This window comes from Vanacampus margaritifer, chromosome 10 (assembly GCF_051991255.1).
Source record: "Vanacampus margaritifer isolate UIUO_Vmar chromosome 10, RoL_Vmar_1.0, whole genome shotgun sequence".
Classification (NCBI taxonomy): domain Eukaryota; kingdom Metazoa; phylum Chordata; class Actinopteri; order Syngnathiformes; family Syngnathidae; genus Vanacampus; species Vanacampus margaritifer.
Window position 1 is genome coordinate 25,979,038 of NC_135441.1, and position 24,145 is coordinate 26,003,182.

A 24,145-nucleotide genomic window follows, 5' to 3' on the forward strand; every position below is an offset into this window, starting at 1 on the left:
AATAGATAATAAATAAAGTTAATAATTGAGAAATTGCATCATGTTGAATGGCGAGTGTAATAAATTTCTGTTTGTTTTTTTTACTTCAAATTTTATTTTAATTTAGCTACAGATTGTCAAACTGCTGTAATAGATTTTTAAATAGTTTTTTTTTAAATATATATATATATATATATATACTGTATATATATACATATATATATATATATATATATAAATGTCATATATATTATAGTATCGTAAAATGTACGATTGTGCTGGTCTACCCGATGCTATAAAATCCATGAAGCAGTTTTCACTCTTTTTTTATTTTTTTTTAACTTGAGTGAATGTAATTGTTGTAATGTGTCAGCGCAGTCACTTATGCTATTTTTGGTTGTCTGTCTAGCGCGGTTGCATGAAGTGCACGACGTGCAACGGCCAGTCCTCACACATGAAGCTGGAAAAACTAAACGCCTGAAAGAAGAACGCAGGGTGAGCGTATTGTGTCCAAATGGAACTTCCTGTTCTTAGTGGCCGCTGTCAAGCGTATGACAAAGAAACACATGCTTGTTTGTTTGTTTTTTTAATGACGAGGACGATATCACTTGCGTGTTTGTTCGCCACAAAGTGTGACAACAACTGAAGACAATTGCGCTTTCGAGGACATTTCTCTTGAACATTTGCGTAACTATTACATCATCATCATCATCATCGGAATGGTGGAAGGACAAATGGGACCTCCGGATTTGAATGCAATCCATGATGCTTGTTGACTTCCAGGTTTTTTGAAGTTCACACGTCCACTTTAAACACTGCTCTTTAAAAATATTGCATTGCCGCACTCTTGGGAGGATTTCGGAAGGGGGGAAAAAAATTGTAAATAAAGGGAAAATTGTGTTTTTAATCAGGTGTTTGCTTCCAAATGTGCTTCTATCCAAACCAAAAAGTGTCTTCAACTACTAATTACACAAATTTCCTAGTGACCATGACAGACCCTTTCCAAGCCCCATTGACAAGACAGGATTATCAGACATTAATTGACCAGCATCACCAGATCAAATGTTGGCCCAGCCCCCACCTATACATTCGTTTTTTGTTTTGTTTTATTCTCCTGTCATTTTTGTTCTCCTTTGGGATTTTCAGATGTACATTCCTCCTAGTTCCACCAACAACACTTGTTTTCATCAAAATACATTCAGCATCGCATGACAATTAGGAGTCGGTCATGGACAGAATTTGTTCCTCGGCTCACTCGTTCGTCATCGACACGCTTTGTTGCTTTTCGGAAAGATACGTAGAAAAGCGCACTATTTTACAAAAAAAAGCATCCAAACATCTGCTCCAGAAAGGAATGGGGGAGAAAAAAATAAAACAACACATGCAGCACAGAAATATCATACAAAAACTTATATAATAATAATAATGGCAACAATTACTTAGAAGATAAAACATTCGCCCCTTGTGTTAAATTTAAATAAATAAATAAATAAATCAATTCAAAAGCATCAATATTTTACATGAACTTATGGTCATTTCAAGCAGCCCCAACATGGTTTTATGTACAATGTGAGAAAAAAAAAAATTCACAGGCAAGCCTGAACACAAGGCTTTTAATTAGTTCAGTTAAGTAGTTCAAATATTCAACTACATTTGTGCCCTGGCTGAATGGATGCATTAAAATAAATTAACGTGAGCATTTTATCCCAAAACGTACACTTCATCAAACTTTCATCACTAATCTGAGCATTTTACCAATTGGCACATTTGATGTATTGTAATGTGAATACAAGGATAGTTAAGAGATTTGTGCAGTTGCTATTAAAAATAATCATGATAAGCCATTTTGTGCTATTTTGTTTTTTTATGTGCTGGTGTAACCAAATTCTCAGCTGGCCATCATGACATGTACACAATTGCAATGAGCAACTATCTCCACCAGGGGGTCATCATGAGCGCCAAAGGTAGCAACAACAAAGGAAGCTGTGAGGACTCGAGCTGACTTGCTGCAGAATTGACTCTGCCGTGGTTCCGGTTGCCCTTGGGCCCATTTCTCTCGCGGACCCGAGGAGGCTTGGCGGGGTTGGAGGAGGCGGGGTTACGCGGGGATTTGCTGTGAGGAGGAGAATGAGGTCCATATCCCGGCCAGTCGTCGTTGTAGCGCTCGCTGGCATCGCCGCCCCCTGAACCGCTGCCCTCCTCGCCTGAAAACAAACAAACACACACACACACACACACACACACACACACACACACACACACACACACCAATTATCAAATTGGCCCTGTCAGGCAATATTAATTAACAATATGCAGTAATATTTACTCATGTAATGGCTAGAGGCATTTATTTACTTAGAGAACAGCAAAGACGGGGTTTTTTTCTTCAGAACAATAGTATTTTATATATATATATATATATATATATATATATATATATATATATATATATATTAAATATTAAATATTATTGCAATAAAATATGTATTGCGACCAGGGCCACTTATTTACTCAACTGCAAAGATGTAAATAAATTGAAAAAAAAATGTGTTATGTGATATAATATATATTTCTTTGAATTTGAACGGTAGGTTTTTTGCAAACATTTAAATGACAACGTAATATAGATTTTATATTGCGGTTACTCAACTGCACAGAGAACCAGTACTCTATTAGGGGGAAGCCATTTGGGAGAGGCCTTTGTTTACTACAATATCTTACATTTTATGTATTTAATTATCATTTATGATCATTTTTTAAAAAATTGGAAAATGTGGTCAGGACAGCATTTTTATAATGACTTTTTTTTATTTTTATGGTCATGTTTTTTTTTTTTTTTTTAATTAAAATAATATATATTCCATTAATAAACTATAGAGTAAAATATTATGTATTATGGCCAACAATGTTTATTGAAGCATTGACAACCATAAACACATTTTTATTTGTCTACAAAAAAAAAGCAATGTTATTATTATTATTATTTTAATGATTTAGACTAATAGCATTAATGACACCAATTACAGCGGAGAGCACTGACATCGGGTGTTCATATGCACAATATGGTGAATATGGAGAACTGACTGTCCATAAAGTCCATGTCCTGTCCACTCTGCGCATGTCTCAGTTTGTTGGTGGCCACCCTCAGCTCCATGATCAGCTGTCTGGTCTTGACGTCGGGCCGCCCGATGTCCACCTCCACCTCGGGGTTGTTGATCTGACTGGCCAGCCCGTCGCCCGTCACCTCTGGCAGATATCTGAACGTGGTCACGCACACAGGCGGCAAATTGAATACACTTCCGGCAGTTTTGACAGGGACATACAGAAAAGTACAGAAGTCCAACGTTCAGCTGTTCGAGTAGGCTTTTTATGACATTTTTGGTTTTCTAACCTGACGCTCTTTGGAGCTGACATTAATTCATTCATTCTTTTGGAATGATGGGCAAAAACTTTGAAATTGGTTTTCCTGGAGTGATAGCAAAATCTCCCAAACATATGTTGGCTTACCTCCCCCTGGTCTGCCCGTTCCAGCAGCGGTCCTCATTAGTGACGTCGGCGGCCATCTTTTCATCGTTGCAGATGGTGTGTGGGAGGGACACCCAGAAGCTCCCCATGGGCCGCAGGCGCTCTTTCAGTTCCGTAACCTGTATGGAGGCAGCTCGTGAGTCATCGCTCGTCTATCTTGAAAGTACTCTTGTGTCTGGATCTGTGTGTGCGTGTGTGTGTGTGTGCGTGTCACTTCCACACATGAATCATGGTTTTGTACATTTCAAGTGGGAACACACCATGCAATATAGCAATATGCGCTGCCAGATATTTATGTTTGGGACCTACATTTTCCCATCGTCATTAAGCCACGGCCCACTTGAACAGAAGTCCAAAGGCGCCATTTTCTTTTTCAAAAAGTAATATCGGAAAACAAATGTCAACGTTGAGCATTTTTAAGTGGCCGAGGCTCAGCTGGTAGAGTTGGAGTGAGACTGTCCAGTGACCAAAAGGTTGGCGGTTTGAATCCTTGCTCCAACTGTCTGCGGTCAGAGTGTCCTTTGGCAAGACACTGAACCCGAAATTGCCTCCTGGAGGCAATATGAGTTATGCAGCAAAATCCAGCAGTTTTTAACCATCTCATGGGGGCGGCCATTTTGCCACTTGCTGTCAACTGAAGGTGACATCAATGTTGCTCAGGGCTCAGGCAACAGCCAATCACAGCTCACCTGTTTTCTGAAGCTGAGCTGTGATTGGTTGTTACCTGAGACCTGAGCAACTGTGGTGTCATTTTCACTCGACAGCAAGAGGCAAAATGGCCGCCTTCTGATAGTGAGGAAAAATTGCTGGATTTTGCTACTTGCTTCATAGAAGATATTATTGTCAAGATTTTTTGGTTGCTCCTTAACCAACAATATATGCTACCTTGAATTATTAAAAGGCATCATTCCTTAATGAAGCTGAAAGTTTGTTTTGTTTAAGGAATTGTTTTACCTTAAATGTTAGGAAAAAAATGATTGTTCAACTTATTTTGCCCTTTATTGATTATGCTGATATTGTTTATCAGATTGCACCAAAAATCGTTTTACAGCCCCTTAACAAGAGTATGAAAACTTAGATTTTTTTCATTGTACATTTAGAACAGATATCAAATTTGTGATTAATCGTGAGTCAACTAGTGAAGTCATGCAATTAATTACGATTGAAATTTTAATTGCCTGACGCCCCAAATTTTTAATAATCTTTTTCTTTTTTTATTTCATTCACTGCCATTAACTGCTATATATGTCAAAAATTCATTTGAACTATTTCTATTAGTTTAACATTTTTTTCCACTTTTATTAATGTGATTTATAATAAACTATGTAGGTTTATTTTGGGTTGTTCTTTTTTTTTAAATTCATCATTGTATAATGTATGATAATTTGGGGTGGCTTTCTTTAGATCATAGACGGCAATTTCATTGGTTTCAGTTTCTTGTTAAATTTATTTATTTTAATTTTCCTTATTGTTTGAAACAATGTTTTGTTGCACAGTTAGCCAACTATACATTATAAAGTTCAAACCAGTTTTTTTTTTCATAGTCTTCTCTGTCACTAAAGAAATAGGCAAGAAAGCCTTCAAGTCACTTGCCCCATCTAATTAGAATAGTCGACCTGTTAATATCCGTTTGTCTTCGCTCCATATTAAAAAAAAAAATAAATCTTGTTTAATTATTTAAAAACAGATTGTCAATGTTTTCAATAAAGTATTGTCCGCTGTATTTTTATTTTTATTATTATGAAATAATTAGAACTTTGTTCTGTTGAGATTAAGGTTGTCTCTGTTAAGTGTTATTGTATTTTATTCGTTTTTTTTTCCTTTTCCTTAAATTGTATATATTTATTCTTGTCTTTTATATCTGGTGTGTCGTCATGATTGCCTTAGCTTAACCCTTAACCCAAACAAGATGTTGCATCTCAAGGGGCTTATCCCACTATAATAATAATAAAAAAAAATTTTCAACAACAATGGACGTAGAAGCTAAGCTAAGCTAACGCGATCGTCCTTACCAGACGGTCCAGGTTGGTGCCCGCAGCCGTGGTAGGTTTTTCCTCGGGGGTGTACGTGCGGAAAGGCCTCCTGTTACCGCCTGCTTCTTTGGGCGAGCGCTTGGGGCGTTCCGGAACGGGTCTGGGGTTTCCGCAACCTTGGAACACCTACACAGACAACACCAAAGTAACAGGATAACGTGAAGAATTTGTCTCTTTCTATATAGAAGTGCGTAAAATGGCGTAATTAGACCCTGGCTGTATTATTGCTTTCCGTGTATAGATTTTGAATAGTATCCAATCATGTCGTGTTCATGTCATTACTTTCTTTTCAACCAACTGTCCTCCTTGTGAATTAGTTCTCACCTTGCCAACGCAATACCGTATACAAATACGTATTTCCTGTTCAGCCACTCCAAGACTTGGAAAACTTTGACATTTTACACATTAGTCGTGTAGCATCTTGCGTGGAGCCTGCCTTGCAATCTCAAGACTGTGGGGGAGTCAAGGTTTGGACCGGCAATATAATAAATCCTTGGCTGACATTCAATGACTCTCACTTTTTCTCTCCGCCGCAGAGGAAGGAAAAAAAAAAGCCAAGCTGTAAGGAAGCAGAGAACTCGCAGTTCCTTGAAGCGTTTGCCACATATTGAAGCGAGCTCTCGGCAGGCTCGCCACATTTTGGTCACATGGAAGGACAAGAATTAGGAAGATGGTGTTTGTTTGTTTTTTTGACTCTTTTGGGTGGTAAAATGATTGTTTCATTAGAGAAGTCAGATAGCAGTCCTTCCTTTCCTCAGTCTTTCCTTTGGTCTCTTGAGTTTTCCCTAATTTGTTGGAATTAAGATGTTTCTGGGGTTGGTAACCCAGTGGGGAGTAGGTGATGTCTGGTCGGTGCTGGATTTCTTTTCTTTCTGTTCTTTGATCCTTCCCCAGGTCTCCTGACAACTTCACAACTAGCTGGATTAATAGGTTTTAGGTGAATTAATGAGCACGCACGCACGCACACATGATGATGACACAATGATGATGACATGTCGAATCGGTAAGATTACAGAATGAACAAAATTGAGCTCTCTCAGGAAAAATCAAATCAAAGGGTAGATAGACAAACAAATTCACACTCACATTTACTCCTATGGATAGTTTTGAGCCTTCAATTAACCTAATGTACATTGGATTCGAACCCAAAACCTCAGAACTGTGAAGCTAATCAACTCTGCTGTATCGATGCTCCAAACAAAGTTTCATTGTTCCCTTGTGACAATGACAATAAATATTCTGAATCTAACCACCTTCACCTTGCTTGCCCCCCCCCCCCCCCCCCACACACACACACACACACATTAAATTTAAACATACAGTTTTCCCCTGTTGCATTCTCTTCAAGGAATCAACATAAGAGCCCAACAAGAGTCATCCTTGCCTTGGTGGAGATGCTGACGCTGTTTTCTTGCATGTGCATGATGGCTTCGGACACTTTGACGGAGATGGAGTCCGCCGCCAGCTCCATGTTGAACGGACCCTCCAGTTTCTCCGCCACCTGGTAGAGGGCATCTGAAGGGAAGGCGTGCGACGAAAATGACAAGGAGAGTGAACGTCAAAGTAGATTTCAAGGAATATGAGCAGCACGAAATCGTAAGTGTATTCTTCTCAATTGTTGATTTATTCAATTTGCTAATCATAATCTTGAAAATGAAATGAGCCATTATCCAAAAACTGAAAGAATAATGAATGCACTTATGGATATATTTGAGCACTTTTAAATGTAAGACTTGTAAATGACCCTGCTATTATTTTTGGTATTGCAATTTGATATTGCTTTGTTTTATTGTGTTGTTATAAAATAATTGATGCTTTTATTTTGAAGGATACAGGAAAAGGTCTCATAAACCGGTAGGAACTGACGTATGTAACCGACGTACCGCCAGTAGTAGTAGTAGCGCCATCTTCCAAGGGCAGATAAGACAGACGTGTGCTCGCCACAGTAAAACAGAGAAAACTAAAGTTTACAAGTAATTCACTGAACTATTTTTTTTAAACACCTGGTTGAGAACTGAACGAAATTCGTATTAGTCATGTTTCATCGTTTTACTAATGTCGCCATATTTCACGTTGTTTGTGTGATTTATTGCACAGCAAAACGATTTTGTTTTCATCCCCTAGAGGGTGCTAACGCACCTTGGTAGATATTTAACAACGCTGTTGCTCAAGATTCTGTATTGTTTATTATGAATCTGTGTTTCTGGATGGTTTATTTTTATTTAAGGTATTTAGATAAGATTAAGATATTGTCAAGGCTATAAAATGTAATAATTTAAGGCAAATTATTTATACTATATGTCTTAAATAAGGTACACAAAACATACCGTTTAAGTTATTCATGGCATTTTCTGACTGTTCTTACGGTGTGTTTGCACAAGGAAGATTTAATAAAAGTTGTGAACCATCAGTTGGAGAGACCACAAGACTAAATGCATGATTTAATTCTTCTCCCGCCTCTCGTCACCCACCAATAAAATAGTCCCACTCGGTGTCCAGGTCGGCCTGATTGGCTAAGCAGCCTTTCATCACGTTCAGGCAGAAGGCGCGGCACGGACGCAGCGAAGGCATTCCTCGACAGACCGGGCAGTACCACTGACGCATCAGGCCACGCACACACTCAGAGTCCGGAGTCATCTAGAAGGCATGTGAGGAAAGCAACCCAAATGTGAGCATTCAATTAGCATTTGAACCCAGAAACTCTCAGCTATGAGCCACACAAGAAACCAAACTCGAGTTGTCCAGGAGAAATTGTGTTCAACCTGAATGGAAATGTTATTTCTTTACCTTTGTGGCTTTGTTGACAATATCTCGCCCAGTAGCCAAGCCCTGTGATAGCGCCCTAGCAGCAATGAAAGCCCTGGATACCTGGATTTGGGGGGGGGGGGATGGTGAAAAAAAAATACTTTCTTTTCCGTCAATTTAGGAGACGGGAGAGCCCACCTGTACGCGGAGTTTTCGAGGCACGTCTCCAAACGGCTGCAGCTGTTCGGCATGCTTACTGACACACTCCAGGTAGTCATCGCTGAACTGATACTGAGGGTTGACTAAAGTGAAGACCCGCTCCACCAGTCTGGACCAAAAGTCTGACAAAACCTCGGTCAGACTCACGCTGCCCCCTGTGAGCAAAAGGAGAGCAAAGGAATTTTTTTGAAAAAAAAGTCCCAAGTTTAAAATTTTTTTAGAGGTGCTGTTAGGTACAGTTGTGCTTGAAGGTTTGCATACCTTTAGTGTATGTAAACTTATGAGCACAACTGTAAATGTACAAAAGTGTCACTTAATGACACAAAAATGCGATCAATCGTCACCAAAATTCACATGCATATATCTACTCATGTCAATTTCAACCTTTGAAAATATCAACACAATTGCCACATGATTAAGGGTTTTGGGGGCATTAAGACTTTTTCTTACTTCCATTTTGACCCGCATCATAAAAAAACACCCAAAAGGCTCTTTCTAAAAATAAAAACATTCTCGACGATAATATGTTCTATGCAGCCCTACTAGTCTAAATATGGTATTGTGCTTAATATTGCATTAGTGGAATATGACTTAAGCAGCAAATTTCTGCAGTTTTTATTAATCTCAGAAGGCGGCCATTTTGCCACTTGCTATTGAGTAAAAATGACATCACAGTCGCTCACAACCAATCACAACTCAGCTTCAGCAAACAACACCAGTGGCAAAATGGTCGCCGCCTTAAATGGATAAGATCGGCTGCATAACTCATATTCCACAAATGTAATATTAATCAGAATGTCGTGTTTTGATCAGCGAGGTCACATATATTATTGTCAAGAAATGTTTAACTAATTTGCTCCCAAAAACGTATTAAAACGTTCTATTTTAAATATTGCCATGGTCCCAAAAACGTACTTAACTCTTTGACTGCCAGACGTTTTCAGAAACGGGTTGTCCCCAGTGCCAGCCGATTTTAAGCATTTTGACTGATCTTTCAAGGTCCATAGAAAATGATGTGTTTGGACTATGGAAACACAAATACTACCAAATGAAAGATTGGACTCTCATCTTTCATCAGAAAAAAAAAGTTTGTTACTGCCTTATTCCATTTTTGAGTAATCAACAATAGAAAATGGTTAATTTCACCTCTGTTTTGAAACAAACGTCTTTTAACGTCTTTGGCACTCCTCCGTAGGATTTTATTAAACGTTATTTAACGTTTTTGGCAGTCAAAGAGTTAAACGTTTTTAAAAAAAAAAAGTTTTTTAATGCTAGAGCATACAGAAGGCTTTGATGCAGCCTCTGACCTGAAGAGGTCGCTTAAAGCAATGGTAGGTATTACAAAAAACGGCCAGCAAGTGACAGCAGAGTTTAAGCGATCAATCAGGGCCATGTTGCAAAAAAGCTCTTTTTGCCAGCTACATTCTAATGCTAGTTGCCATGTCTTTATAGCAACAGAACACAATATTCTGTGGGCCTTGCGAAATCAGTCAAAATCCAGTAAAACCAACCAGGAGCGAAGGGGATTGCTTCAGTGAAAATGGATGCGAGCGAATGAGTTAAGGTTGACTTCCCTTTAAGTCAAGCTACCACTGTATACACAGTGTTTAGGTTGGTTGGTAGACAGGAATACATTTTAAATAAAAAGAGAGAAGACAGATGGATTGACAGACAGGCAGAAAGATGTTTGGATGAGCAACAGGTATCATTCCTAATACACCAGCCCTTCCAAGATAATACCCGCACACATACATAGTAGTAGTGTGATGTGGCCATCTGGTCCCACCTGCCGTCTAAATATACAACACGAGTCCCAATTCCCGTCTACGCAGACGAGGTGCGCGAGGACCAACCTGAATAATATCGACGCAATTCCACAAACAACTCCTGGAAGACGTGCGAGTTCTGCGTGAAGAGGCGTCCGTAGCTCTTGGTGAACATCTGGTTCATGGACTTCTCGGACAAGTCGATCAGCTCCCTGAAGAACTCTGCCAGGACAAAAAGATGTTCGTCTGACACCCGAAACCTGGCGCCGAGGCCCTCGCCAGCTCGCGGTTACATCACATGGCACGTATTAGCGAATGGCGTCTATAAAAATAGCCTTTAAGGCTCATATGTGCCGTCTCCCACTCCTGATTCATCACTTACGTTATATAAAAGGAGGAGGAGGGGAGGAAAGAGGTGCGAGCAGGTAGGCGGCGAAAGTGTCAAATCAGCTCTCTGCTGCGTCTGGCTGGACTCGGACGGACAGAAACCTTGACTAGACCTCGCTTCTAATAAAGACAGAGACGCTAAAGCCCTCCAGGACTCCCTTGAGGCTTAATGCTTCATCTTAACAGAATGTCTTGCGCAATATGTACACATACAGTTCATCAGTCTGAAAAGATGATCCTAAACGATTGTGTTAGAATGAAATTTTCTTCCTGGAGCTGCTCATAAAACGGTTTATTATTATTGCAGGACCGCACTTTATACCATCGGGTAAAGAACACAAGAGACATGAACCAAGCCGGCAATCACAAACATAAGTCTTCAATAGTCGTACCGTCAAACCGCCGTTGTCTCTGGGTGAAGGTGGTCAACAGGAACTGGCTGTGGTTCTCCACGGATTTCAGGAAGTCCCGCTCGCTCTGGAGGGCCAGCGTTTCCTCCATCTGACTGGAGCAGCAGGTGTAGTCCTGGGGACACAGCCTCAAGTGCTCGCCTGTGCACATGCGCAGAACCAGCGCCTCGTTAGTGGCATTGAGTAGAACCCTTGACGGCTTGGGCGAGCAATTGACCCCCACGTCGTTCCAAAAAACGAGTACAAGCTCAGAGCAAGTGTTGTAAAACATTTCAACCAGAAATGCTCATTATGCGGTATTTGAAAGGGTGTGCTGGAGCTTATCCGTGCTGCTGAGTCATGAGCACCAGCCATTCGCACCTACATTGCGAAAAGTGGGCACCAAAAGCCAAAAAAAAGAGAAAATATATTACTCACAAAAGCAAAAATGATTAGCCAATAAAACAGAAACATTGGAATTTCTTAAAACAAGTCAACACAGCCTGCAAACCTCTCGACAATGTGTATTTGGTACCTTCAATATAGAATTATGCTACTTCTTATTTTAAGCTAAATTTACTCATAAACAGGAAGTCAAAATGTCTTGGCAAAACCAAGTATATAGTGCCTTGATGCGAAATATTTAACCATCATGAGATTTGAGTTTTTCACTACAGTACATGGACGATTTAGAGTCTTTAACCCCTTCGCCCATCGGACTCATAGATGATCAGGGATGTGATTTGACCAAAGTGAAATTATCTGAAAATTTAGCCGGGGGTCTGGGGGCCGCTGGCACCCAGCTAGGTCCAGGGCAGTGCCCTGGTGGGGGGACAAGAGGGGCAAAGCCCCCCCGGAGCTCATGGGTTTTCCGTGTTTTTAAGTACTTTCAATGCACTCACATGACAAAGAAATAGACAAAACAACAGCATAAATTTTCAATGTATATTGAACTATCCCATATAAAATGGCAGTTTTAGTCAACTCAAAATCAGTCACATTCAAAAACATTGGACTGCCTTTGCTTTTAAAAACTATCACTGAGAATATCATCATATCTAACTAATGTGATTACTAAGTTAACACATAAATAATGTTGAAGAGTTCAAATTTCATGAACAAATAATTGTATCATGACCAAATGAAAAGTAACTCATATTAGAGCATACCACAAATGTCTTTGTTATAGCAGAAGATGTTATCTGTTGGAGTCATGTGCATACACAATGAACTACTATATAAAAAAAAAAAAATCTGAATTTTTTTTTTTTGGGGGGAGATAAAAAAAAAAGCGGAATTCCGCGAATTAGCGGAAAAATCACATCCCTGGATGATTGCAGTGGACGTGACATTTGTGTGTCCAAACCAATAAAAATGCATCACTTGGATGATGCCAACACTTCTGCTTCATGATTTGGATCCTAGCTAACCAATCACAATTGCAAGTTGATTTGCATGATGTTCATGTGAAAAATGTTACATATAAACTTGGTAAGTTTACGACACATTACAGTCATATTACACCCCCCCCCCCCCCCCCACACACACACACACACACACACAAAAAAAAAAATCCCATGATGTTCTCTTGTGGGGAAAGAGTTAAAATCAGTAAAAATAAATAAATAAATACAAATTTGCCCAGCAGGAAAAAAAAAGGGTCTGGAAGGGTTCAACTTAAGTCAAATATTTTCATAACTCTTCTGCTGAAGCATCGGCTTAAAGCTAGTTGAATGGTACTGAGGCCCGAGGGGGTCTGTATCGTCTTTACTGGCACTAAACAACTTTGAGGAGGATGGCAGGAACACTTCCACACAAAAAAAAACTACAAATGTGCTGACTGCTCTATGGCCTACGTCACGTCCCCCTTTTCCCCATTCGTTACAAACACGGAAGTCAATTTGAATGTCGACGCCTGATTACTGCTTTCCCGGCAGAAGCTGCAAAACAACTGGAAAGTTTTGTCTGAGGAGACAAAAAAAGGAAAAAGGGAAACCGCCCGCATATAAGGACAACATTGGATCAACATTGGCCCGGATTTCACTCGCTGGCGTGAGCTTAAAAATGACACAATGTCCTCATGGGAAATGTGGTCTTCCTTCAGGCATAACAATACCACTTTTGTCCATATGGCGCCGCCATAATCAATGTAAACTGAAAGTTCCTTAGTGTTGCTTTAATGCATATTTTTGCGCTCCTGATTTGCCAATACTCTTGAATATTGGAAATGATGCGCTACCAAGCTCATTCATTCGTGTTCTAACAGAATCTGCTTGCTGTGAAACAGTCCAATACACCTGTCAGTCTCTTGTTACCACAGCCAAGTATGATCAAAGATAACCAAAGAGTGTGATATGAAATTGTACTTTGACCCCATGAATTATTCAGCTCCAATCGGTCTCTCTTTGTCAACTCAGGTTCGGGTTTTTGATACGTCGGAGGTAATGATATGCAAATGACAAGCGAGGGAGGGAAAGCGCTTCAGTTCTTTGTTTCAGTAGATGTTACACCTGACACAAATAGTCGCCTCCGTCTGGCTCGCACCTCCTCGCTGCACCTCTGTCTCTTTTGTTCCGCTCTCACTCCTAGTCCTCTCTCATCCCTGCATTTCCATTTCTCTCGTTGTCGCTCACTCTCCAGACCATCTGCTCCCCCATGGCCCACGGGACAGCCGGCCCGGGCTCAGGCAAAGAACACACACACACACACACACACGCACACTCCAAACACTCACACACAAAATATATTTCAAACCAATCAATACTGCATCTGTTTGACTCACACACAAAGCCAGAATGTGTAAAATAGGGGTGGGGAACCTTTTGGGTTGTTGTAATTTCCACTGAGATACATTTATTTCGTTATTATATATCACAGCTTGTTTCTGGCTTTTTAATAACAGTTGCCCTGTTTTGTTTTGGTTTTGTTTTATTTGCTCTCCCTTAGGTTGTACGTGGGCAACATATTGGTGACCTCCCACCCTCAACCAGTCTCGGCTAATTGGCATGCAAGTTCAACCTCCCAGAAGTGGACAGCCTTGCTATACTTTCACTTTCCCAGACAAGCACACCTTCTTTTATTTGCGCCCCCAAAAATGCCAACCCTTTTTCCAATCCCATCACCGAAACTTGATTCCAAATCCACACATGGTTTCATTTGCCTGATAAGATGATTGCCAGTGCGGAGCCCATGAGGTACATGCAAGGATTTACCAGTACAGGGGAAGACTAATTAGGGGCGAGGTTCTTTGTTGTTCTGGTGTTGGCAATTTGCTCATCCCGCTTAATCAACCTGTTTAAACAGCACACAGGGGAGGGGGTGTAATTTGGTTTGAAAGCACTCGCGTTGTTTTTATCCTGAAGGGGAAAGACAAGGATTTTGCCACATGGTGCTCATTTGGGAGTTATACACTTTGTTTTACACATTGACAAATTGTTTCTCTTACCGTAATTGTCATTGGTTCAAAATACAAAATGTGCACGATTGTGTTTAATTCTAAGGTGATATGCGTTCATATGTTTCATCCATGAAGACTCTTACCAGAGATTTGAGTCACCGGTGCGGTGCCGGTGCTGTACCCCTTCTCCGCGTACACCTGCCGGGTGTCGGCGCAGCTCCTCCCCGCAGCAGCCGCCGAGCTCCGAGACCCCGACAGAGCGGCTACCGTGCAAAGCAAGCCCAGGAGCGGGTACTTGGGTACAGCCAGACGATTATCCATCCTCACCGCAAAAGGCATCCGCAGGTTGATTTCAAAACTATAACGAATGACCGGGATTGAATTATGGGCTGTTAAAGTCTCCTAAAATGGTCAGTCGTCTAAAAAAGTCATGGTTTTCACAAGGTCATGCAATGGATACGTCCAGCCTGTGATTCTACACAATTTATCTCCATCGATGTGTTCAATAAACTTGGTGGACATCAATGAGGAGAAAAAAAAAGGTAGAACCAAGCAACCAACCCACTCAGCATCACCATTGTAAAGTTGGTCGTATCACACCGGAAAAACAATACTTGGTTGAGAAAATAAAAGCATGGAAACCGTGGCCAAGCGTACTGCTCGTCGGTGATGCGCGTGCATTTGAAAGTAATTTGACAATAAAAACCGGAAGTTACGCTATTGTCGCTTGATAGCGGGACACTTAGTTAAGATGGAAGCAGTCTAAGAACAATGGACCGTGCCGGGGAGGACTCACCGTGGGACCGGCATGAAGGGGCTAGATGGGTGGCGAGCCTCCGGTTCTAAGGTGGGGGGCAGCTTTGAAAATGACTTCAGGCTCCTAAACTAGCACAACAGCAACATATCGACACTACATTAACGCTGACTTTTCGTGGTCTTGAAACAATTAAGGGGCTGAACGGGCATATTTACTTTATAGTACAGCGGTTACAAAAAAGTAGGCTACTGTGCAGTTAACTTACACTAGCTAAAAGGAATTAATAATAATAATAATAAACCATTCATCAAATCTTCTGCCTCTCTGACCAATCAGCATTCTTGGTGTTTATTTGTAGTCTTTGTGCGCCTTCAAAAGTAGAAATAGAAATACAGTAATTATTTTTCATCATCCAATAGCTGGCCATTGTAACGCTTGTTTGTGTTTTTGTTCGCTAGCTAAGACATTTGAGGCTTATTTGATTGACTTTACTGTACGAATAAGGTACATAGGTCTAGTTAACACACATTCTAGCAAAACCAGAAATAATTCTTCCAATTGAGATGAAATGTCTCTACTTTTAATGAAGCACGCAACCAAAACCATACAGTATATGTCGGCTCAAGATCATGTCTCATGTGACCCAAATGAGAAAAAGTGGCATGAAAATAGATGGATGAGGAATTAATGTGCATTGGTGTCAAGGGAGAATGTAGACGTGCATGCCAGATTGAGATGAACTGTAGGAAAGTTCCAGTGAAAAGTACCAACTCTTGCTGGTGAGTGAATGTTCTTCAATCTTCAATTCTCTGAAATTCTCAGGTGTACGTTTCAAAGTGCAGTCGCAAATGTTGAATGTCATAGCCTGGTGCTGCCCTGCACGTCTACCGCTAATTCAACTGACGGTATAAATTCACTCCAGCCCCCCCTGCTGAGCTGCCCTTCTGTCTCTTTTTCATCCCGAGCCACCCAAGAGGCCGAGGCATAAAAAGACACCGAGAGCGACACCCAGCCCGGCTTGTGGCCCCCGCCCCTCCCCGCCAGACGCTTCTCAGCAGGAGCAGTCAACCGAAGGACCCCTCAGCAGTGCTCGCACCCAAGCCTGGGACGAGATAATGCACAAAGGTGACCAGTTCATCAGTGCAGAGGATATCTACAAAGCTGACAGCTCTGGAAAGAGAAACGTGTCGGTAAGCAAACTGTCAGTGAAAGGGTATGGAAAAATCAGGATAAAGACATGAATGGAAGTAGCTATTGAGGGAGGCGCTTTATAATGAGAGAGATTATCACGTTGTCAGAGGCTGAAGGATGGGAGCCTCCGGAATCACCTCAGATATGCAAAGAGCAGGAGGAAGGAGGGCTTTGCATTGTCAGTTATTGACAGCCAACCATCCATCTTGACCATTGTTGTGATGTGCTTTCAGCTCGATGGCATAAGGACAAAAAGGAAAGAAAATGCCAGGGCCAGCAAGGATTTCTTTGCTGGCGTAAGCACTATCAGAAACACTGTCCTTTACATTTACAACCTAAATTTGATTATTTGTTTCATGAAATTGCGGTCATTTATTCTGCAGTCTATTCAAGTCATTTTGTAGTGTCTCTCTTGCCTGACAGCTTTCAGTATAGATGATAGATTTTTTGTCCAATCAGATTTCAGCGACAATGTGTTGCCATGTCAATGCAATTTGGCAAAGGCCCACAGAATCAGTCCAGCTGGCGAATGTGTCTTAAACTACGTTATAGCAGTTGGACTGTTTCTTGAACCAATCAGATTTCATAACATCAGCATTTTTTCATCCTCTGATTGGTTGAGCAGACTAAAACTTGTTGCAGTCAAGTTCAACAAACAGAATGTCGGTAGATTACCTTCTCGGTGTTACTGTTCCACTCCAATCCTGTGGGGGGCGATAACACACTTTAAATCAGACTTTTTTTTTTACTGCTGGATTTGATGTCTCATTTTGACAACAATAACATCAGCGTTTTTTCCATCCTCTGATTGGTTGATCGGACCAAAACTTTTTGTTGCCAAGTTCAACAAGCAGAACACGTCTATAGGTTACATGTTAGGTGTTACTTTTCCACTCCAATCCTCTAGAGGGCAATAATGCGCTTTATAAAGCAGATGCCAAATACCAACACATCAAACTTCTTCCACTGATTGGTCGCTCGTTTTCACAACCCCAAGTGGGCAAGAAGGTAAAAGTAAATTCATCATCAAGCATCTTTGTGTAATGCCGGCTGCTCCTTTTATGGAACTCAGGTATGTAGTTTTGGGGTAAAACTGCTAACCAACAATCACAATATATAGAAATGTTGAATGAATGCCTCAAAGCTGAGCCTTAATGTCTTTGTAAGAAATGACATTTTGATCCAGCTTTCACGATGATGTGTCTATAATGGACTGTCTATTGAGTGTATGTCAACCCAAGATGTCACAAAGGCAACAGCGTTTTTGGTTAGCTCTCCTCCGCGCTAATTACTTCCACGGTGAGCATTGTTTTCACCTAGAAGAGAGCCATGTCAAAATAGCTGCTTTTACAATGCGCTCTATTTAGCCAACATCTGTTTTCGTTGCTCCTTTTGTTATTCGCAATGCACTTGGAGCTGTCACGCATCTCTTTTGGAGCATCTGCTACCTTCCGGTGACGTCGTTTCTTTCTTTGGCTCAGTCAAAAATCGCAGAAGACATCCCACAATGCCTGTAGGCTGCATAAACAACATCTCCACACTCCCCTCAGTGGATCCTGCAAACAAAGACAATCTTCATCATATGAAATGATTGCTTTCTGTTCCCTTGGATGCAGACCAGACTGCGAATTTGATTTCAACTTGACATATTTTTGGTTATAAATGTCGCACTGAAGTTGAAAGAGGAATAAAATTATTTGTCCTCTTTGCGTGTTCCAAAATTTGAAGAGAGATTTAATGTAAGAAAAAAACACCTTTGCAAAAATGATTTTATCTAACAGAGATCTCTGGACACTCATACAGCCTCTAATACATCACTTAAACAGGTGGGATTCAGAGCGTCGAAATGTGTCTCTTCCGCGTGTAAAATGGCTTCTTATAGTTAAAAGACCTCCTCTCTTTCATTTGTAGACAAAACATACTCTCTGGGTACTTTTCCATGAGCAGTAGCGAAAACAAGGTCAGGTGGGCGTGTGTTGAGACAAATTCTGTTCAAGGACTAAATGTGTTTTCGCACAAAACGCTGGGAAGGAACTTTTTCGACTAAATAGTATGTCCCAGCTTAAGGTCAAATTATACAAAGTGCAACACTACTCTACCTCTATAAAACATTTCAACATGGTTAATAAAGAATTAAAGTGTTAATAATGTATAACAATGGTTAATATATGAAATGAAGAATTAAAAATGTTATAATATCTATCAAAGTACAATAAGTCCCTGCCTGAGCACACGAGTTAAGAGCAAGCACCTGAATGTGCCTTATCGTGTCATCTTAAGCCATTTCGTCGAAATAGATGATGAAGACATTACTTGCAATTTAAGCATTATAGATATACACATTATAAAAGTGTCTTTACTTAGAAGGCCACCTTTTATTCTCTTTTTGATATAAGGATGGATCTGAGGCCTTGATTGGTATTGATATTGTTTGCTGAATCAACATATTGTGTACAAGAACTTCTATTCCAGCAAATGCAAATCGAAAAGGTGGCAGACAAAAATAGCAACAGTGTGTTAAGTGTTTGCAATTTTGTCCGGTCCTCTGTAGAACTGTGTTCCAGTTGGCAGCCATAGCGCCGCGGTCAGGGGGCGGGACTAAACCGCCACCTCCGACTTGCAGAAGCTGGAAATGGGGGCGGTTACGGTCCAGTTCGCAACATTTCATCCCACATTGTTCATGGAGCTTCAGAATACAAAGGTAAGACCGAATACATCATTTCACATATCATATATTGGGCTATGTAAATATAGCATCTTTTATACCACGATGTCGTCCATGTTTACTGTAAGTTTGCCTCATTTACACAATGATGACGCAGCATAAATAACTGGACATGTACACTCTTGCTTAAGGGAACTTTCATAGGATCAGGGATAGAAACTGTACATGTAATAATAATAATAATAATAATAGTATAATTTCAAAGAATTCTCAAAAGTTATTGAAAATGTAAAATATGTCCCTTTCCCTCAAATTAGCTATTCAAAGGGGAAATGTACTGTGTTGCTTTTTTTATTTGCATTCTCCTATTTGTTTAGCAGAGAGCTCCTGAACACTATTAGCTTGCATACTGTAAAGTATTTTCCAAAAAATGCATGAAACAAAGTTGGGAAATGTTCATTATCACATGTTCGCTTCCAAATAAAACAGCCCAACTTCTGATCCATCTGAAGTCATCTGATGTAAAAGTCTTTTTTCTTGTGACCTGAAATTTGACTCGCTGATTTCACGCTTCAGTCCCAGTGAATGTGTGAGTTTGTTTGGCCCTCGAAAGTATGCGCATCTTTCCCAGCTTCGGGAAATGTTTTTATCCACACTGCGATTAAGCTGTTTTTGTTTTCTACCATTTTTTTTTTAGGTTTAATGGATCAAGCAAATCACGTTCAGTCTGGAGATGAACCGTTCGTCCCTTCTAGTGCTCTGATGACGAGTTTAAACGATGCCACTGTCATGGCGATGGCCCGGGTCCGCCAGAGGGTCGTGCAGGGCGCTGCCGTGCTCTCTGTGCTGGTTCTGCTCCTCTGGATCTCCGCCTTTTTGTACGGGAGCTTCTACTACTCCTACATGCCATTGGCGGCTTATTCCACTCCGGTGCACTATTACTACAGGTGTGGCGTTCAAGGACATCAGGGGAAGACATATTTAGCGGCATTCACCACGAGGCATTCTGAAAGAGGCCCATTATCCACACCTTTGGTTTCAAATCTCATTTATGGCTGTAACTATTGTTCAAATTCCGTTTTTGCCTTTGCAGGACAGACTGTGAGTCTCCAAAGTCTTTCATGTGCTCGCATCCCGTGGCCAACGTCTCACTGATGCGAAACAACAAACCTGTACGTGCAATTGCTCTGTGTGAGCACATGTATCGCCTGCTTTATATACTTACATGCATTTGGTTTAAATGCTTGATTTGTAGAGATTAAACTACCTAATTGCGTAAGTAATCAGACTCTAGAATGAAGATTAGGATTAGAACTGGATTTAATGATTAGTATGCATTTGTAGTTTTCTGATAGTAAAGATTAAGATCGGTGTGTGTGTTTATTCACACTTTTTTTTTTCAATTGAATTAAGAAAAATAGTGCATGTACATCTCAATAAATGAAAATATATATATATATTTTCTTTTTTTTTCTGGAGAGCTCAGTATTGTTCATTCGGTAATTTTACCGATTTGACATGTCATCATCATTGCTCTCCTTTTTATTTATTTTATTTTTTTTAATATATATTTTTTTGTATTTTTTTTAATATGTGCGTGCGTGCGTGCATTCATTAGTTCACCTAAAACCTATTAAAAAATAATAATAAATTATTATTATTATTTTTTTAAATGAAAATATTTTTCATATATTCTTTAATAGATATTTTTTTTAAAGAGAGAAAGCCATATTGTATGTCATAAAGATTAACTATAGTGAGTGAAATATTTAATGTTTTTTATATATTTTTTACCTTTTTTTTATGATCATAGTTTACAGCTAGAACAAATATCACTTATCAAAATACTTTTAGTATAGCAATTATTAGCAACTGGCCTGCTTAAAAGCACTTTCTTGTTTCGTTTAATGAATCTATCAATATGCAAGAATTTGAGTTTCACTTTTTTTGAATGAAAAGACTCGAATAAAAGACGTTTTCTGTGGTATTCAATTTTATCGAGGCACACCAGTATTCTCTATTAAATATATACATTATAAATTGGGGTATGGAGGTGTCCAGGCTATGATACATGTGTCCATTCATAAAAAATAAAAAAACATGTCTGCCATTTTAAAGGTATCCGTTATGTTCAGGTGTTGACCTTTGGCCAGGCCTATCAAATAACTCTGCAGCTGGACATGCCCGATTCCGAGACCAACCGGGAGCTCGGGATGTTCATGATCAGGACAACCTGCTACTCTCGTGACGGAGGCCAAGTGGCGGCGTCCGCACGTTCCGTGAGTGGCCCGCTAATTCCCCCGTTAAGATCCCAGGAAGCGGTGTCCGATTGACGAGTATGTTAATAACCCGACCGTGTTTATGCTGATTGACTGCTGCGTTGCTTTGTGATTCTCAGGCAAGGCAGCTGTCGGCCGCCTCCAGCTCTCGCTTTGTGAGTATTAACTAATAACTTCCTCTGCTGCTTCTGTGTGAGAGACATGTCAGTAACTTGGCTAATAGGATGTCGAGGTTGTTTTATGCATTCTTTTATTATGTTGTAGTGTTAGAGATATCCCACAAGTGTAATTAATACCCCCTAAAAAAAAAAAAAAAGGTTTCTAATTGGGTATGAAAGCCACATGATGGCACAAAGCACTACAGGAAGCTCCTCAAACCACTTTATCACCAAGAGGCCACAAGATGGCGCCAAAGTAGAACTTTTATGTTACAAAAAAAATGTAGTGAATTACAGAGGGCTGTTTTTTGTTTTTTAAACTGCAAATACAGGATGTAAGTCTGAGAGTAGTGAATCATGAATAAGCAGAGGAACAATAATAATAAATAAAAGTCCTAAATATAATTTCACTGTTGTTTACAGGTGTCTCAATGAAAGGTCTCTGACGTTCCATCAAAATACACTAAATAAATGATAAAAGAGTGACAAACTTGTCACTCTGGTTATTAATCGCTATTTGGTGGGGTGAAGGCCTCGTTACCATGACAACCAGTTGTTGAGCTAGTGATTGCGACAAAGCAAGCGGCTGCTCAATGTTGCACGGCAAACGCAAATATCCTTCAGCCCTACATTGACAACTTCCAAACATTTGAATATGTGCCTTGGAATCAAAAGCTTGTCCATGCTTATCTGCGCTAACACTGCAGCTCTGCTTATCTTTTGCCTTTGACACGAGAGTAGGGTACTTCCATGCAGTCCAGGTGGCTGCACTCCAGATTCATTCACACATTTTAAGAAATAAGCAGATGACGAAAAAAATGATTGGTTCAATGTCATTTCTCACAACAACAACAACAAAATCCAAACTACTTTTTATTCATTGTGACTTTGCTGGAGCGTTGACTAAAATAAAACAACGCTGATGTGACACTCTTGTTGCAGAGTATGCTGAGGTACCAGTCGAACCTTCTGAGGACCATTTCAACGCTGCTGTTCTTCCCGGTGTTCATAAGTGGAGCGACTGAGCAGAAACAAGTGTTGGGGGTGGAACTCTTCTCCGACTACACCGACGACCCAGTGAGTGTGACTGCGTGTGAGCAGGCAACGCCGCATAATCAGCCAAATTCTCAATCCAATAACGACCAAACTCTGGTTTATAAGATCTAGTTTACATTGTTAAAAATCTCAATGTCCATTCCGTTCCTCCTTAATAGTACTCCCCCTCGGCCACAGCCGTCATTGAGATCCTATCCAGCAAGGTGCAGATCTACTCGTCCCAGCTCTACATCCACGCTTATTTCACCGGTGTAAGGTGAGAGGTCAACATCTTTTTTAATGGTCCATTTTTTTTTTTTGCTGGAAATGGCACAACAAATCAATTCTCATTGGGGTTTTAAAAACACTATTGTTTTTGCCAAGTCCAAAATGACCTTGTAGATCTCGTGCGCTATTCAAACCTCTGCATTTTCACCGTAGTACATCTTTGCCCAAGTTTAAATGGTGAATTAGCATCTTCTTTATATTTTTAGCATATTTGGACCTCGGGTGTCATTTTTTTTGCCACATGGAAATATGTTTTGGTATGAAACCAAATTCTTTTGAGTCTTTAAAAAGTTCCATGTCCTTAGCTGAGATTTGAACCCACAACCTCAGAAATGTGAGCCAGACATGCTGACCACTTGTCTACTGTCCATATTCGTGTCATTTTTCCAACCATAAGGTCAACAAAATTAACAAACTTGGGAATTACTAAGAGTTGACCATGCACTTGACATAGCCTAACTCTACTGTGCACAGAAATGGGTAAGGCTATTTTTGTTTAATAATAATAAAAAAATATATATATATATATATATATATATATATATATATATATTAATAGAAGATGTATCCATTCTCCAGGTACTTGCTGTTCAACTTCCCTATCCTGTCAGCTGTCATGGGCATGTCCAGTAATTTCATCTTCCTCAGTGTCCTCTTGGTCTTCAGCTACATGAGGCTTCTCTTGGGCAGACCAAAGCAGGTTAACGACATTCCTCATGCGTGCACGATGATCAGATTGCTTCAGTTGATTTGAAATCTCTTTTGTTGTTGGCAGACTCAAATGAATGCAGCAGCCAGGTTGGGAAATGGCGACAACCGCAACACGCCTTCTTGAGACGGTTTTAGCTTGTAAGCTGTGCATGGACGATGAGCAGCCCTCTCCTGAGCATAAAAAGACAATTTGCATGAATCAATTGAAAGTGTGTTCCTCCTCTATTGTCACATTCTACGACCGTTTGCACTTATTACTCGATTGTACTGTACTCGAACTGGACAAAGGAATTTGTAATTTAAAGATACAGGTGTCTCATTTCCTCACACCAGTCCATTTTGACTTTAATGATGTTATGTTATGTTATTTTTAGGAAGCTCCTCGCTTAGTTTTAGGAATGACTGATGTACAAGGACTGTATGTAGGAATGTAGAGATTGAACATGTGCAAATTTGGGACAAAGGTAAATCAATGATTGCTAGGTAGTCTTCAAATTGGCCCCAAAAAGTACGAAGTCCAGGGTGATATTAATTTGTTTAGATCAGTAACACCTGTGCAGGCACATTAGTGTATCTTAGGGATCAGCAGAAGTGCGGCAGAAGATATCCAGTTCCAATAAA

General features: G+C 40.2%; 3 protein-coding genes across 12 annotated transcripts in view; 2 read left to right on the forward strand and 1 right to left on the reverse strand.

Moving 5' to 3' along the window:
- Window positions 1–886, forward strand: part of LOC144058965 (integrin alpha-6-like) — a 35,419-nt gene extending 34,533 nt beyond the window's left edge. For all 7 annotated transcript variants that reach the window (XM_077577680.1, XM_077577677.1, XM_077577681.1 and 4 more), the window contains one exon: window positions 389–886. In XM_077577680.1, the coding sequence (XP_077433806.1) occupies window positions 389–460 (72 nt within the window). In that variant the 3' untranslated portion in view covers window positions 461–886. The remainder of the gene's footprint in view (window positions 1–388) is intronic.
- Window positions 549–15,063, reverse strand: gpc2 (glypican 2). Its single transcript, XM_077577684.1, has 11 exons — window positions 14,584–15,063; window positions 11,047–11,205; window positions 10,355–10,489; window positions 8,481–8,656; window positions 8,325–8,405; window positions 8,009–8,174; window positions 6,922–7,052; window positions 5,517–5,663; window positions 3,487–3,623; window positions 3,064–3,236; window positions 549–2,183 (listed from the first exon to the last, which is right to left on the reverse strand). The coding sequence occupies exons 1-11, from the start codon at window positions 14,777–14,779 to the stop codon at window positions 1,909–1,911; spliced, it is 1,776 nt and encodes a 591-aa protein (XP_077433810.1). The 5' UTR covers window positions 14,780–15,063; the 3' UTR covers window positions 549–1,908.
- Window positions 6,936–23,727, forward strand: LOC144058969 (seipin-like). 4 transcript variants are annotated; one of them, XM_077577688.1, is made up of 15 exons: window positions 6,936–7,133; window positions 8,037–8,205; window positions 13,990–14,237; window positions 14,576–15,287; window positions 15,903–15,976; window positions 16,120–16,387; window positions 18,940–19,089; window positions 19,751–20,000; window positions 20,147–20,225; window positions 21,189–21,332; window positions 21,452–21,487; window positions 22,433–22,567; window positions 22,705–22,802; window positions 23,393–23,513; window positions 23,589–23,727. In XM_077577688.1, the coding sequence occupies exons 8-15, from the start codon at window positions 19,756–19,758 to the stop codon at window positions 23,646–23,648; spliced, it is 918 nt and encodes a 305-aa protein (XP_077433814.1). In that variant the 5' UTR covers window positions 6,936–7,133; window positions 8,037–8,205; window positions 13,990–14,237; window positions 14,576–15,287; window positions 15,903–15,976; window positions 16,120–16,387; window positions 18,940–19,089; window positions 19,751–19,755; the 3' UTR covers window positions 23,649–23,727. The 4 variants fall into 4 exon arrangements, with proteins under 4 accessions (XP_077433814.1, XP_077433816.1, XP_077433815.1 ...); XM_077577690.1 differs by lacking the exons at window positions 6,936–7,133; window positions 8,037–8,205; window positions 13,990–14,237; ... (1 more) ...; window positions 15,903–15,976; window positions 16,120–16,387 and adding an exon at window positions 17,256–17,396; XM_077577689.1 differs by lacking the exons at window positions 6,936–7,133; window positions 8,037–8,205; window positions 13,990–14,237; ... (1 more) ...; window positions 15,903–15,976; window positions 16,120–16,387 and adding an exon at window positions 17,366–17,460.
- Window positions 23,728–24,145: the final 418 nt, after the last annotated feature.

Bases quoted from the DNA above. Each gene is read 5' to 3' on its own strand.
- LOC144058969 (XM_077577688.1), top strand. From the start codon at position 19,756: ATGGATCAAGCAAATCACGTTCAGTCTGGAGATGAACCGTTCGTCCCT. The intron at 20,001-20,146 runs GTGTGGCGTTCA...TTGCCTTTGCAG, and splicing joins CCGGTGCACTATTACTACAG to GACAGACTGTGAGTCTCCAA. The intron at 20,226-21,188 runs GTACGTGCAATT...CGTTATGTTCAG, and splicing joins TGATGCGAAACAACAAACCT to GTGTTGACCTTTGGCCAGGC.
- gpc2 (XM_077577684.1), bottom strand. From the start codon at position 14,779: ATGCCTTTTGCGGTGAGGATGGATAATCGTCTGGCTGTACCCAAGTAC. The intron at 8,657-10,354 runs GTTGGTCCTCGC...TTTTGCTCACAG, and splicing joins ATTGCGTCGATATTATTCAG to GGGGCAGCGTGAGTCTGACC. The intron at 5,664-6,921 runs GCAAGGATGACT...TTGTCTGTGTAG, and splicing joins GCGTCAGCATCTCCACCAAG to GTGTTCCAAGGTTGCGGAAA.